Raw genomic sequence first — 13,304 nt, 5'->3', positions numbered from 1 at the left:
ATCCGTGCGCCTTTATAAGCCGGATCCCGGGAACCCTAGAGGGAAAAAAACCACAACTCATTGTAACAACGCGAAAGCGCCCAGATAATTCCAGACAAGCAGCAGTAGGCCTTGTCATCGTGCAGGTGTTCCGAAGCTGGGTAACTCGCGTACCACCGTCCCGTGTGCACTCCGCCCTATGGCCCCTACTTCTTCTCCCCCTCGTGAGGATCCCTCCTCCGAGGTACCGTCGATTAGGCAACGACACATTGTGTAGTCGGAGTAGCTGGATTTGTCGAGGAAGCAAACGAATCAGTGAGGAAGAACTCGAACTTCAACGAGCAGTCGCGTCGAGACACCCCCAAAAACCTTATCGCCCGTCTCCCGGTGTAGGATCTTGACACGGAGTTCTGGAGGACACTGAGTTTCGGAGACCTACTCTCCCGGACGACTGTGCAAGAAATCATCGGGATGAGGAATACTAGAGAGCAACACATCAAAAGGAATTTCGCGAGAGAGAGACAAACAAGAGTGTGTAGCTCCAGATCTATTCTCTCTCATGGTATACCCTGGGACACAAAAACCGACCGAACCGCCACGCGTAGGAAGCAAGGGACACGCGGCAAGCTTGCACACCGCACACCGACACGTACACAATTCAGTTGGTGCACCAAACAAAAAATTTAGGTTTTCACAAAAGAGATTTGAAACTCGAACTTGAGTCACGAAACGCGACGCGCTTGCGATGTGTGGCGAGGCGGGCAGTTGAGGAGGAGCAGTGCGCGCGATGACTCCTTCTCTTCTCACTCTCTTTGAAGGACTTGATGAGCAGCCCTTATAAACAACTTCAACTCCCTCCCAAATCCTAACTAGCAATGTGGGACTAAACTTTACTCACAAAACTGTTCCCAAGCTGGCACCATGATAGTCTTTAGATTTCAGAAATTGTAGATTATATAGGCTACCTAACTGGACTGCAGTTCATCTACATCTGACAACTAGTTAGTTGGAACCTCTGAAAGGATCAACAATCACAAAAGATTGCTGAGGTTGTAGCTGCAGTAAGATGAATTCCGATCGATTGCGTTAGAAGCCTCTCTTGTGCAAACCGAACCTGTAGAAGAACGCTTGATCCGATCTATGGATGCAGCAGACGACAAAGACTAGCTAAGCACCTAATCATGGCAAGCCTCAATAGTAGATACGGCTTTTGTTAGACTGCTTTATGCGATGCGCTATATGCATATGCATGCATGCACGCACCACCAGCACATTCTGCCAATACAAGCATAGGTTAACTGATAGATAGATGTACGCGTCTTGTACAGTTGGAGTACGTACATAGACCTTAATGATACATACTCCATTTCATATATTGGAGAGAGACAAAGTAGTCTAGTTTAACACACACAAAAATACAGTAGAACAGAGAGTGATGTGAAGTATATTTGTTGGTGATTCTCTTTTGAGACTCCGAGTGGTTGAGATGTGCTCGGCAGAAAGTTTGGTAGTATTATTTGTTTATCTGGCATGATTGCATATCTTGTTCTCTTTGCTAGCTAGTGGTTTCGTATCCGATTGAGCAAAAGATGGCAATTGTTTCTTTCCGCCAACTCGCCTACCCACAGAGAGATGAGGTCGCCGACGCCGCTGCCAGCTAGAGTATTTAATTTGGAGGCAAAACAAATCAGTGAGAATCCACTCACTTGTTATACAGAAAAGCTGATCTAGCTTGTGTTTCAGTTATCAATCGAGTAAGTTAATCAACACAGTAGCATATATTAATATCGCGGAGATACCAATTACATTCAGCCTCTGCAACAGCACATTGCTCTAGTAGCATTAGGATACACATAGCCAAAAAAAGAGAAAAATTACAAAAAAGATAAGTCCCGCTACAATGATCAATTTGTTGAAACAGCAGCCCAAACACCACCAGGACAGCACCAGAAGTTCAAGTTCTCCAAAAGCGACGCCTCTAAAAAGGGAACAGAGCACAAGCACCGTCGTCGCCCGATCATAGATATTAGGTTTTCACCCTGAAGAAAGTCCTCACTCTTAAAACAATGCATTCAACAAGGATATTGCCAGGCACAACCAATTAAGGCCAGACCTTGGATTTTCACCTTGAACGATAAGACTATGAACTTCTCATGTGCAGTAGCCCCCACAATCATGCCGTTGTTTCAAGTATGAAACACCAAGCCAATTCCTCATCGTCGCCCAGACTTGAACCGTCATTCCCATAGCTCAGATCTTGGCTTCCATGACATTCTCCGCCAGCACCATGAAACGAGAACATGCCCCACAATATTAACAACCAGCAGAGCTTCGAAGCGCTCCCTCTGAAACCAAACGGTCTGAGTAAAACATGGGAGCACACGACCGAATCCCTTCCGAGCCAGCAAACTCTAGGCATGATGCGCCCAGTGGAGCTCGCCGGCGGAGCCTTCCGGAACACAACACTTCAGCCAGATCGATGACAACAAGCATCCAACAAATCATCACATTAGGCGATGAGAAGGAACCCTAGGACCACCTCCTTTATTCGAGCAGAGCTTATCAAAGAGATGGCAATCCAGAGTGATGTTTTGCCGGTGTGGATAAGCCAACATCAGAGCCCGCATCTCCCTGGATGGACCACTCCGGCCCAGACTTTGGCCCAAAAGCCCATCTTGACCGGCAGCCCAAATCCCCACTGATCAAATCGAAGTCCACACCAGCGGTTCGCCGCCGCCTCCACGAGGCTGCTCTGCCCGTGAGCACCGGCCAGACCAGCGACCTGGCCACGACGCCCAACGCCCGCTCGCGTCGCCATGAAGACGACCGGTCTAGGCGGGCAGCCTAGACCCACGGCGAACCTCCTCCACTTGCAGTCGCGAAGGCCCGGTGAAGACTGCTGCCCCCGCCTGGCCGGGGAACGCCGCCCCGACCACCGCCCGCATCCATCCTCGATGACCCTGATGTGGGCATTACCCTTTGGGTACCCAACATTGGCCTACCTCCTTTGGCCCAACAAAGGATGCATGAAGATCACTGCAGCCCATGATGGACCAATACGTCGGATACGATGGAGAAAAGGTAGAAGGAGATGGATTCTTGATGGACAAGGCAAGGAAATATCAAATAAGGAAAGGATAGATTAGATCTCATTGTAACATAGTTGAATCTGAGCAGGACTCTCGGGACCTGGCCTCCTATATAAAGGCCAGGAGAGGGCCTGCTGGAGGACATCGAAATCATCCTACACAATCCCGCATACACCAACCCTATAAACCTTGCCTTCCGGCTAGTCCACCACAGCGCAGTCTATCGGCTGCCCCATTGTAACCTTTTTTCATCGATAAATCAAGATCAGACAAGCAGGAGTTTACCTCATCGAGGGCCCCGAACCTGGGTAAATCTCGCCTTCTGTTCGTTTGGTATCCGATGACTCGTGCTAACTTGTAGGATTCCGTCAACCCTAAGCCCATCATGATGGGCATTGCCGAGGAGCCCCCTCCACTTGCAGCCGCGAAGGCTCGGTGAAGACTGTCGCCGCCTCTTGGTCGGGGAACGCCGCCCCAACCACCGCCCGCGTCCATGCCCGAACCCAGCCCCAGCCGCATCGAGGAGATGGTCGCCACGTCCACCTCCCTTAGCACCATTCAGTACCAGGGGCCGCCGCCATCGCGGCCGGCTGCGGCAGAGAGGAGGGTAACATGGGGAGAGAGAGTTGGTGGCGGGATCGGATCCCCCGGCGGCGCCCTGGGGGTGCGCCGCGGGAGGAGAGGACCGCGCGCTGGTCGGGATACGGTGAAAACCATGGCGCGGCAGCCAATACGACGGAATCGGCTAAAACGGCTAAGTCGGGCCGACGTCGGAAAGCGTCCAACGACACGGAGCGTACAGTCGGGTGGGCGCGCGCTGGTCGGGATACGGTGAAAACCATGGCGCGGCAGCCAATACGACGGAATCGGCTAAAACGGCTAAGTCGGGCCGACGTCGGAAAACGTCCAACGACACGGAGCGTACAGTCGGGTAGATGCGTCTGGGAGGGCTTCTTTCTCGTACGAGTATATATAAGAGCAAACTATGATGCATGTTTCATGTTTGGTCCGATTTTGTACACTGAACTATATATAAGAGTTCAATAGACAACCAATATAAGTGAACCATAGCCTGGTTTACAATGGTGGTGCTGTATAACGCCGTTTCTAAAAAAATGGAAATGCCTATGAAATTAGAAAATGCTACGGAGTATAATTTATGAAATTATACAAATCATCCATAGATTAATTACGCTGACTGAGAACAGATGCTATAGCCGGTTCTGTAACACTGCCCTCATCAGTCAGTTTCATATTTTTTCCGATCGAAAAAACAAACCAAAAATACAGTGAAGAGTTATCATGAAGCCTCGTCGAAGCAAACCCTGGAAAGACGCCACAGGGGCCTATGTAAGTGGGACTAAAATATATACTGTAAGAATTATCAACGGCATGTGTGTGAACAAAATCAGGAGGTGAAGCGGTAACGAAATTGCATACCGGCCCACAAACCTTGATCTCAAACAATGGGTAAGAATGTAGGACATTCAGGTCAGCTAGCTGCCACGAAGGTTCACAACAGCTTGCAGCAAGCAAACCCTAAAAAAGTCTATCTGGGCATTCAAGACTAACCAAAGCTACCAAAAGAGTACTACGGAGTACTAGGTATTGTTAACTTCAAAATCTAGACACTTTTGTTTTGTTCGAAAGATCGAAGTTGAACTACGTTGCGTTTCTAACAAAGCAAATGCTGTAACTACAAGATGCCACAAGGACAAGGGAAAGCCTACCCAAAAAAATTCGGATCATGCATGCAGCTGGCTCTATAGAGTAGCACATAGCTTGGCCAGATTATATTAGCTTTCCGTACACAATGTTTCTGAAACCGCAAAGTAAAAGCCCGTTGTATGTTGTAGTCTCGTAGAAAGATTGGACCATGTCTTGCAATGTTAATTGCTGCAAGTTGCACTAGACATGATAAATTAACAACAAATTTTTATACACTATTGGACATAATATTTTTCATATGTTAATCGGTCAGTTTACTTCATATCGGTGGTGTATGTCTCTCACGCTCTCTAGCTATCCTAGGGCTTATATACCAAAATCATATCTGTTTCTCTCTGTAATTGTGCCTCCACAATTGATTTCTCACATTTCCACCACCACTTGACGAGCCCTCCCCTCGAGCAATGACGGTTCGCTTTTGGTTGCGGAGCTACAATGAACCCTACCCAACGACATGGTAAAGACATGAAGTATGATTGAAACAATCGACATAAGTTTCACTTTGTCTTTATAGGGCCAGCCCATAGACCGGGCAAGTAGGGAGACCACCGAGGGATTCGATAGGAGGGCCCCAGTAAGGCAGCAATAAGTTGTACTTCCTCCATAGCAATTACACACTACAAGAAATAAGTTTAACTACTAATTTGGTCAATAAAATATAAGATATATATTACAAAAATTATATTATTGAAATCATTTTTTGAATACGATTCCAATGGTATAATTTTTATGACATATATCTCAAATTGTGTTGACCAAATTTGTAGTTAAACTTGTTTCTCGAAATACGTAATTGCCCCGTAAACCGGTATGGAGGGAGTACTAACCACTATTATTATTGTCCATTACACCAAATAGACCATCATTGAGTGTATTTTAGTTTTGGTGTATGTAAATTCTCATTTTTAGGAGAAGATCAACACCATGGGTCGTGTACCACTTTGGAGCAAACAAATCAGATCGGTAGGTCGTACTGAAATCTATGACAACTAGATTTGCATGTTTGGCATTGCATGCAAGATTATAAATAATTAAATGATATGTCTACAAATGTAGTATAATCCAAACTATTTTATATTCGTTGGTGATAACTATAAGCAATGCTATTTAAATTAAAGTAGCATTCACCTGTTATCAACTTATTAATGAGCCCGCACTAACTTGTAAAACACGTTATACCTAAAAGAGAACAGTAAAGAATCATGAAAAAGCTTTAATTTATTCTGTAGAAGTTTCAGTAGCGTGGTTGCCTAGTCATATATTAGACACCATTATTGAGATTTTTGTTAGTTCAGACTCTAGAGATTTTCAACAAGGATATGTATATACTATACAATTTATGCAATTGTTGAAACGTATCCAACAAGGAACTTCTGCTATAAAATACATTTAAATTTAGCACAAGAAAGTTTATTTGACGTTATTCATTACAATTCTATAACAAGGAATAGAATGACCAATGGTTTATGGGCTATAGCAAATAGCGGCATTTCTCCAAATCAGCTGTATAGCAGGATTAAAGCGGAGTAAAATGACGCCATAGTTAGCAATTGTACATAGATTTCATTTACCTGCACCCTACTCAGACCGTACAGCCTGCTATGTTTATCTATGACAAGTAAATAACAGAAATTTTATACACATAAATATTGTACTATGCAAAAATAATAATTTCTAAAAATAATTATTTTTGTTTGTCCGAATTGTGCTTGTACCGTCCCTGGTTTTTTACCATGAAAAATCGCCAGAGGATAAACTGTTTGTAGATTGGTCTTAGCTATGTTTGTTCTTGTTCTCCACGTTCAGTCTCAATTTCTTTCTAGATTGTCAAGGAAGTTCTCATTCTTCTCCTTCTCCCTTCGCTACAAACATATCCACATAAGTGTAGGTATTCCCTGAACAAAGTACATTGCGCGACAAGATGGAGAAGCATATATTTAAAAAAAATGGTGGATATTTTTGTGTACTTACCTATTGGCATAGTGCTCTAGAAAGCTCTGGTGAGAGACAGCGATACGCGAGCAATGATCTGAGGCTGCATGCACTGATCAGCATCTTATTAAGGGGAAAGATAGAGAAGCAAGCTAAAGGTCCATGCAGGCATGCATGTATTCCTTCTTCCTCTAGGCACTAGGGGGTGCTTGTGCGACAGTAAAGCAGAGGTCTGGAAGCCACGCTTGCCTTTCCGCTGCGGCCACCTACTTATCTAGCGCTCTCCTCGTCTCATCAATCACCTTGCGCTGATAATGAATACTACTCCGTATAGAACATGCATGCGCTTTGGCATCTCTTCTCATATCGCTCGATTTGATCTCGGCCGTCCAGCTAGCGTCCTACATATCGACCATCCTGGATCGATTGTCCTACTCCTATAAATTGAGGTCCGCCCTCCTCTCCTCTCCTCCTCCCTGAGCAGATCGAAGAGCGACAAATAAACCCCCTTAGCGGCCACCACGTTATATATAACCACTCTCTACATTCTCTAACAAGTTTCTCTGACTAAGCTGCAGGAAGCTAAGCTCGGTGTAGACGAAGCTAGCATAGCATGGGAGGGAAGTCTTCCTTCTCCTTCTTCTGCCCCATGTTCAGCTTCCTGTCGAGGTCGAGCTCGAGGAGGTACGACGACGGCTACATGAGCGACTGGGAGAGCGCTCGGCCACAGAGGTACGGGAGCAAGGTGCGGTCCAGCGACGAGGACTACGGCTGGTGGGTCGGCGAGCGCGACGTCGACCGCAAGGCCGCCGACTACATCAACGACTTCCACCAGAAAAAGGTCTCCGTCTAAAACCACGAAGAACCTACCTACGTACCACTACAATATGTATGCATACTAGGAGCCGAGTATGTATCAACAGCCATGTGCCGGCAGGACAAAAAGGCTAGCTCTTGCATACATGGTTCTTCTTGTTACCACGCTGTGTTGATTTCAGAGAGTGATCGAATGAATAATACTGTATTTGCGTTGCAGATCTAGGTCTCTATGCATTTTGTCTTAGACAGCGTGTGTGATACCGTACGTTATGTGAAGGTAGCGGCTGGGATGGATGGATGTGTCACAAATCCGATTTACACGCTGTTGTTACCGATTCCATGGGATGATGATGAATGTATGATGTGTATCCATGTCGCATCTGTCCCGTTTAATTAGTTATGTACTTATTCAGTCGTTTGATGTTCGTGTTACATAGCTTGCTATTATGCACTTGAGAGCTCTCTTCTATCTGCACAGCTCTCTTAATCCATGCATCCTTTTCAAATTTCAATTCACGCTCTTGCTAGCTATAGCTAGCTGTGGGGGCCTGCGTGTATGAGATCTATACGGTGCTTCGAGGCGTTCAGATGTTGCTTAGCTCTGCAAACTCCATGTCTCTTGTTATTTAGAGGAATAAAGACAGATAATAATTCCAATATTAAATTGTATGATGCACAAACAAACAGTTCCATGCACAAAGAAAGTGGAACAGGAAAAGAAGATCGAACTGGACAAGAGAATCGATGAGGTGGATGCCTAAGTTTCAAGTACAATTAACGCTTAATTAATCTGTACGATCGATCCTTTTGTTCTTCTTTGTAAGTCACGCAACTTCTACTAATTTAAACAAATATTCTGCCATGCGAAAGCTCTCTATTCTCTCCTTTAGCATCCTGCTTCCACGACAAGGAAACAGCTTTCACCGGGGTATTGCAAATTAAGCTCACCAAGCAATGGTGCATCATTGACACACTCCTTGTACATTGTTAAGCTTCATGCACTAACTAGTTATTTCTGTTATATTGTGATCCAAATTCCAAGAAGTGGCTAACTTCTGACGAGCGGAGCGAGGCCCGTTCGCCCCCCGCGGTACGGATCGTTGCCACCGTCTATATATTTTCCCTGTAAGCCGCCGCTAGGGTTTGTCGCATCATTGTACACCCACGGCGTTTGTAAACACCACCGAAATAGTGAAGTTTTGCTGGCTGGCGCCCGTGGTTTTTCCCTTGTGTGTTGCAAGGGTTTTCCACGTTAAAATCTCGTGTCCCCTGCAGTGTTTTATTTTTCGTTCTTCGTTTATTGTGCATCTCGTTTCATAACAATTTCAAAAGACCGATCTAATGAAAATAGCTAGACAATTCACTTATACTCCCTCCATCCCAAAATTTAAGGTATCTAAGGATTAGTCAAAAGTTAAATCTTACTAGCTTTGAGTAAATATTTAGGAAAAAATATTTACATTTATAATATCGAATGAACACATTAAGAAAATATACTTGGTGCCGAATCTATTGATATTGATTCAGTATTGTAAATGTTCTTATTTTTGTGTATAAATTTAGTCAAACTTTAAAAACGTTGACTTTTGACTAATCCATAGACGCCTTACATTTTGGGACGGAGTAAGTACAGTTTAACATCCCCCTCACGTGTGACGCGAAGACAAATTAGCACGTGTGAAGCGTATGGCTCTAGAGGCTAGTACATAGACATAAGGGGGATAACAACAATTTATTTATAGATAAATTGAGAAAACCAGGATTTAAACTCGAGACCCTGGCTCTGATACCATATTAAGCTTCATGAACTAACCAACAACTTCAAAAAAATCAATCTAATGAAAGAGCTAGGCAATTCACTTATTAAAGCCACTGAAGGCATTACCTTTACTTATTTAACCTTGAAACGTAGCCTCGGTTAGGTCAAATCACAGGCGGATCCATCATATTTTTCACCTTGAAACCATAGTTTTCACTTTTTTTTTGAGAATTAACGGCATATATTTGATCAACAATCACGATTACAATCCTTCTAAAAAGTTCAGAATGGATCCTCCCATGTGGAACCTGGAGCCAGGTACTAATAACACTATGACTAGAGCAACTATCTTTTCATTGGGATCGCCAACGCTGCTTGATCCTCCAAGCATGCAAGGCCCTTCATCTTTATTTCTTCCACTAGGGGTCCATGACTCGTGTCCATCTCTAGAGACTTCATCTTTGCGGCCACACTTGAGCTATATGTTTCCAAGAGTAACTTTGGCACGCCTATATCTTTGGCAAACACAATCTATTGCCTACGCTAGCAACTCCGTTGTCTCAAGATCAGCCACATTAGGGAGGGGGGAGGCTCGCACCTGCAAGGAATTTGCCATGGTGGTCTCGAATGACCACACCACCACCCCCTAGCAGTGAAAGAACCATCAGCGTCGGCGTTGATCCACCCGGCATCCGGCGGGAGCTAGCACTCGCTTGGGCGAGGGGGTTTTTGGCGGCACGGGATGCTTGAGCCTTGATGGATTGCCACTCTTCCACAAGGTACAACACACGGCAGATATCTCCCGTGGGTCAGCAATTGCATTGGTATCCCTCGCGTTGTTCCTTGCTTGCCATTGGTATAGCATGGTGACGCCAAGCATGTTCCATCGGTCGGCATATTGCCAATCCAGGAGAGTAGCTATGCATGTAGGTCTTGAGGGGACATCTTGCGAGACTGTGGCACTTCAAAAATGCATTTTGCAGTCTCTTGCATGCAGCTCCAAGCATGCATCGAGTGTGAGCACGTCCATAACCTCCTTTATTAATATTGCTCCGGTGGAGTTCTGATCCAATTGCTAGTCCATTGCTAACAAGCCTCCGGACATGAAATTTGACCTTGCTCGGAACAACAGCTTCCCAAATGCTCATCCATCCTATATGATGTACACATGATAGGGAAGATTAAGCTCTACCTTTCTCAAGTTTCTTCAACTTGATACACAGGTGATAGACGGACTTTATAGAGAACAAACCATTTTTTTAATAGTTCCAAGCTAGATAATCCTTCATGCCCTGTCAGGGTCCCACCTGTCGGTGGTCTAAGGACTGCACAAGGAAAGGACATGGAAGCAGTGCCAGACATTGGCACGGGAAGCTCACTCATGCGAAACAGGCCGGCCCGGCCTAGGAAGGTCAAGGCGAAGTACATTGGCCCAGACTAGGTCCAGTAGCCAACTACTTAAGACAAGGAGTGCCAACGCCAGGCATCCAGAAAGGATCACGGAAGAAAAGGCTCTCGATTCACCGTCCTTGCTTATCTCCTTCCCAGACTTCTTTCTTCCTAGACTCGAATCCAGCATTGTATCAGTAAACATATGTGAATTCAAATACAAATTCTAGTCATACCTATCATGCCCTCACCTCCAGCATGTATCATTAGGACGTAAGAGACATCTAGGTCGAAGAGAGCTTGCTTCCGTAGGGATTCACTCCATCCCGTGAGATCCTCATTCAGCAAGTCATGCACCATTGAAATACAAGTATCCATTTTTCTGCCTTTTTTCTTTGAAATGGGGCAGCCGGGGCAGCCCCGTCTCTGCATAAATTGATGCATACGGTCTTTTATTACTTTGCTCAACAATAATATTATAATTTATTAAAATTCATGGATCGGATATGGTCTCAATATTAGTATCCATTTTTCTGCCTAGCGGGCGTCGGAGACCGTCCTTAGGGATCCAGCTCAATGACAAAACATCAATGTATGTGACATATCTAATGCGCCAGACCAAGCCCTGCCGGAGTAGGTTTGTCCCATGAATGATGCTTTAACATGTAAACAATGCCATACGGGGACAAGTTGCACATAGGTGGCACGCAACACCCTAGGGTACAACGAATCGGGTACGGTTAACACGCTCCAAGCCTGCTTAGCAAGAAGTGCTTGGTTGAACCCTTCTGAATCTCTATAACCAGAAACCCCTTCCTTCTTGGTCCTACACATTTTTTGCCAGCCAATCCAGTATACTTCCCTTTCCCTATTTTTTGCTTCCTATTAAAATCTGGCTGAATTTCAGGTGAGCTGACTATGCAGCTTTTCAGAAAACTTCCCTCCTATTTTCTTAAAGGGGAACCATGACCCACTTGCGGAGCTATGCATAGGTGAGGGGCGCGCTCTGTTAAGCTTAACCATCAGCAGACATGAAGATCGCAGACGTTGTTTTTAATTTAGAGGTATGCGTTTAACAGAGCTGGCCAACGTTTGTGTAAGCCAGTCGTATGATTTCAGCAAGCATCGGAGACGATATAACTATGCAACAAGCATTACTCGGTTGTTCATAGTATCACATAACCCAAAATTTCATTCAACAGATGTACTGTAGGATAACGTTGCATAGAAAACAAAAATTTTCCTACCGCGAACACGCAATCCAAGCCAAGATGCAATCTAGAAGACGGTAGCAACGAGGGGGTATCGAGTCTCACCCTTGAAGAGATTCCAAAGCCTACAAGATGAGGCTCTTGTTGCTGCGGTAGACGTTCACTTGCCGCTTGCAAAAGCGCGTAGAAGATCTTGATCACGATCGCTTCCGGCGCCACGAACGGACAGCACCTCCGTACTCGGTCACACGTTCGGTTGTTGATGAAGACGACGTCCACCTCCCCGTTCCAGCGGGCAGCGGAAGTAGTAGCTCCTCTTGAATCCGACAGCACGACGGCGTGGTGTCGGTGGTGGTGGAGAAATCCGGCGGAGCTTCGCTTAAGCGTGCGGGATGTGGTGGAGGAGAGAGACCGCTAGGGTTTGGGGAGAGAGAGGGGTTGGGCGCCGGCCCTCTAAGGGGTGCGGCCAAGGCTGAGGCTTGAAGTGGCCAGCCCCCTCTCCTATGCCCCTCATTATATAGGTGGAAGCCCCAAGAGTTCTAGTCCAAGTCTTCGAATAAGACCCCAACACTAAAACCTCCCATATGTGGGAAACCTACTCAAGGAGGGAGTCCTACCCAAGGTGGGACTCCCACCTTTCCTTGAGGTGGGTTGGCCGGCCACCCTAGAGGAGTCCACCTTGGACTCCTCCCCTTTAGGGTTGGCTGGCCATGCAAGGTGGAGTCTCTCCGGGACTCTACTTTCCATGGTGATTTCTTCCGGACTTTTCTAGAACCTTCTAGAACCTGCCATAAATGCACCGGATCATTTCCAAACTTGGAATATGACTTCCTATATATGAATCTTATTCTCCGGACCATTCCGGAACTCCTCGTGATGTCCGGGATCTCATCCGGGACTCCGAACAAATATTCGAACTCCATTCCATATTCAAGTTCTACCATTTCAACATCAAACCTTAAGTGTGTCACCCTACGGTTCGCGAACTATGCGGACATGGTTGAGTACTCACTCCGACCAATAACCAATAGCGGGATCCGGAGATCCATAATGGCTCCCACATATTCAACGATGACTTCGGTGATCGAATGAACCATTCACATATAATACCAATTCCCTTTGTCACGCGATATTTTACTTGTCCGAGGTTTGATCTTCGGTATCACTTTATACCTTGTTCAACCTCGTCTCTGACAAGTACTCTTTACTCGTACCGTGGTATGTGGTCTCTTATGAACTCATTCATATGCTTGCAAGACATTAGACGACATTCCACCGAGAGGGCCCGAAGTATATCTATCCGTCATCGGGATGGACAAATCCCATTGTTGATCCATATGCCTCAACTCATACTTTCCGGATACTTAATCCCACCTTTATAGCCACCCATTTACGCAG

General features: G+C 45.6%; 1 protein-coding gene across 1 annotated transcript; it reads left to right on the top strand.

Moving 5' to 3' along the window:
• Positions 1-7,341: 7,341 nt before the first annotated feature.
• LOC124687905 lies at positions 7,342-7,657 on the top strand. Its single transcript, XM_047221634.1, has one exon. The coding sequence runs from the start codon at positions 7,342-7,344 to the stop codon at positions 7,579-7,581; it is 240 nt and encodes a 79-aa protein (XP_047077590.1). The 3' UTR covers positions 7,582-7,657.
• Positions 7,658-13,304: the final 5,647 nt, after the last annotated feature.

Source organism: Lolium rigidum, chromosome 2 (assembly GCF_022539505.1).
Source record: "Lolium rigidum isolate FL_2022 chromosome 2, APGP_CSIRO_Lrig_0.1, whole genome shotgun sequence".
Classification (NCBI taxonomy): Eukaryota; Viridiplantae; Streptophyta; class Magnoliopsida; order Poales; family Poaceae; genus Lolium; species Lolium rigidum.
This window is presented reverse-complemented; position numbering and strand designations above follow the sequence as displayed.

What these genes read in the sequence shown, in the direction of transcription:
- LOC124687905 (XM_047221634.1), top strand. Translation starts at nt 7,342, where the DNA reads ATGGGAGGGAAGTCTTCCTTCTCCTTCTTCTGCCCCATGTTCAGCTTC.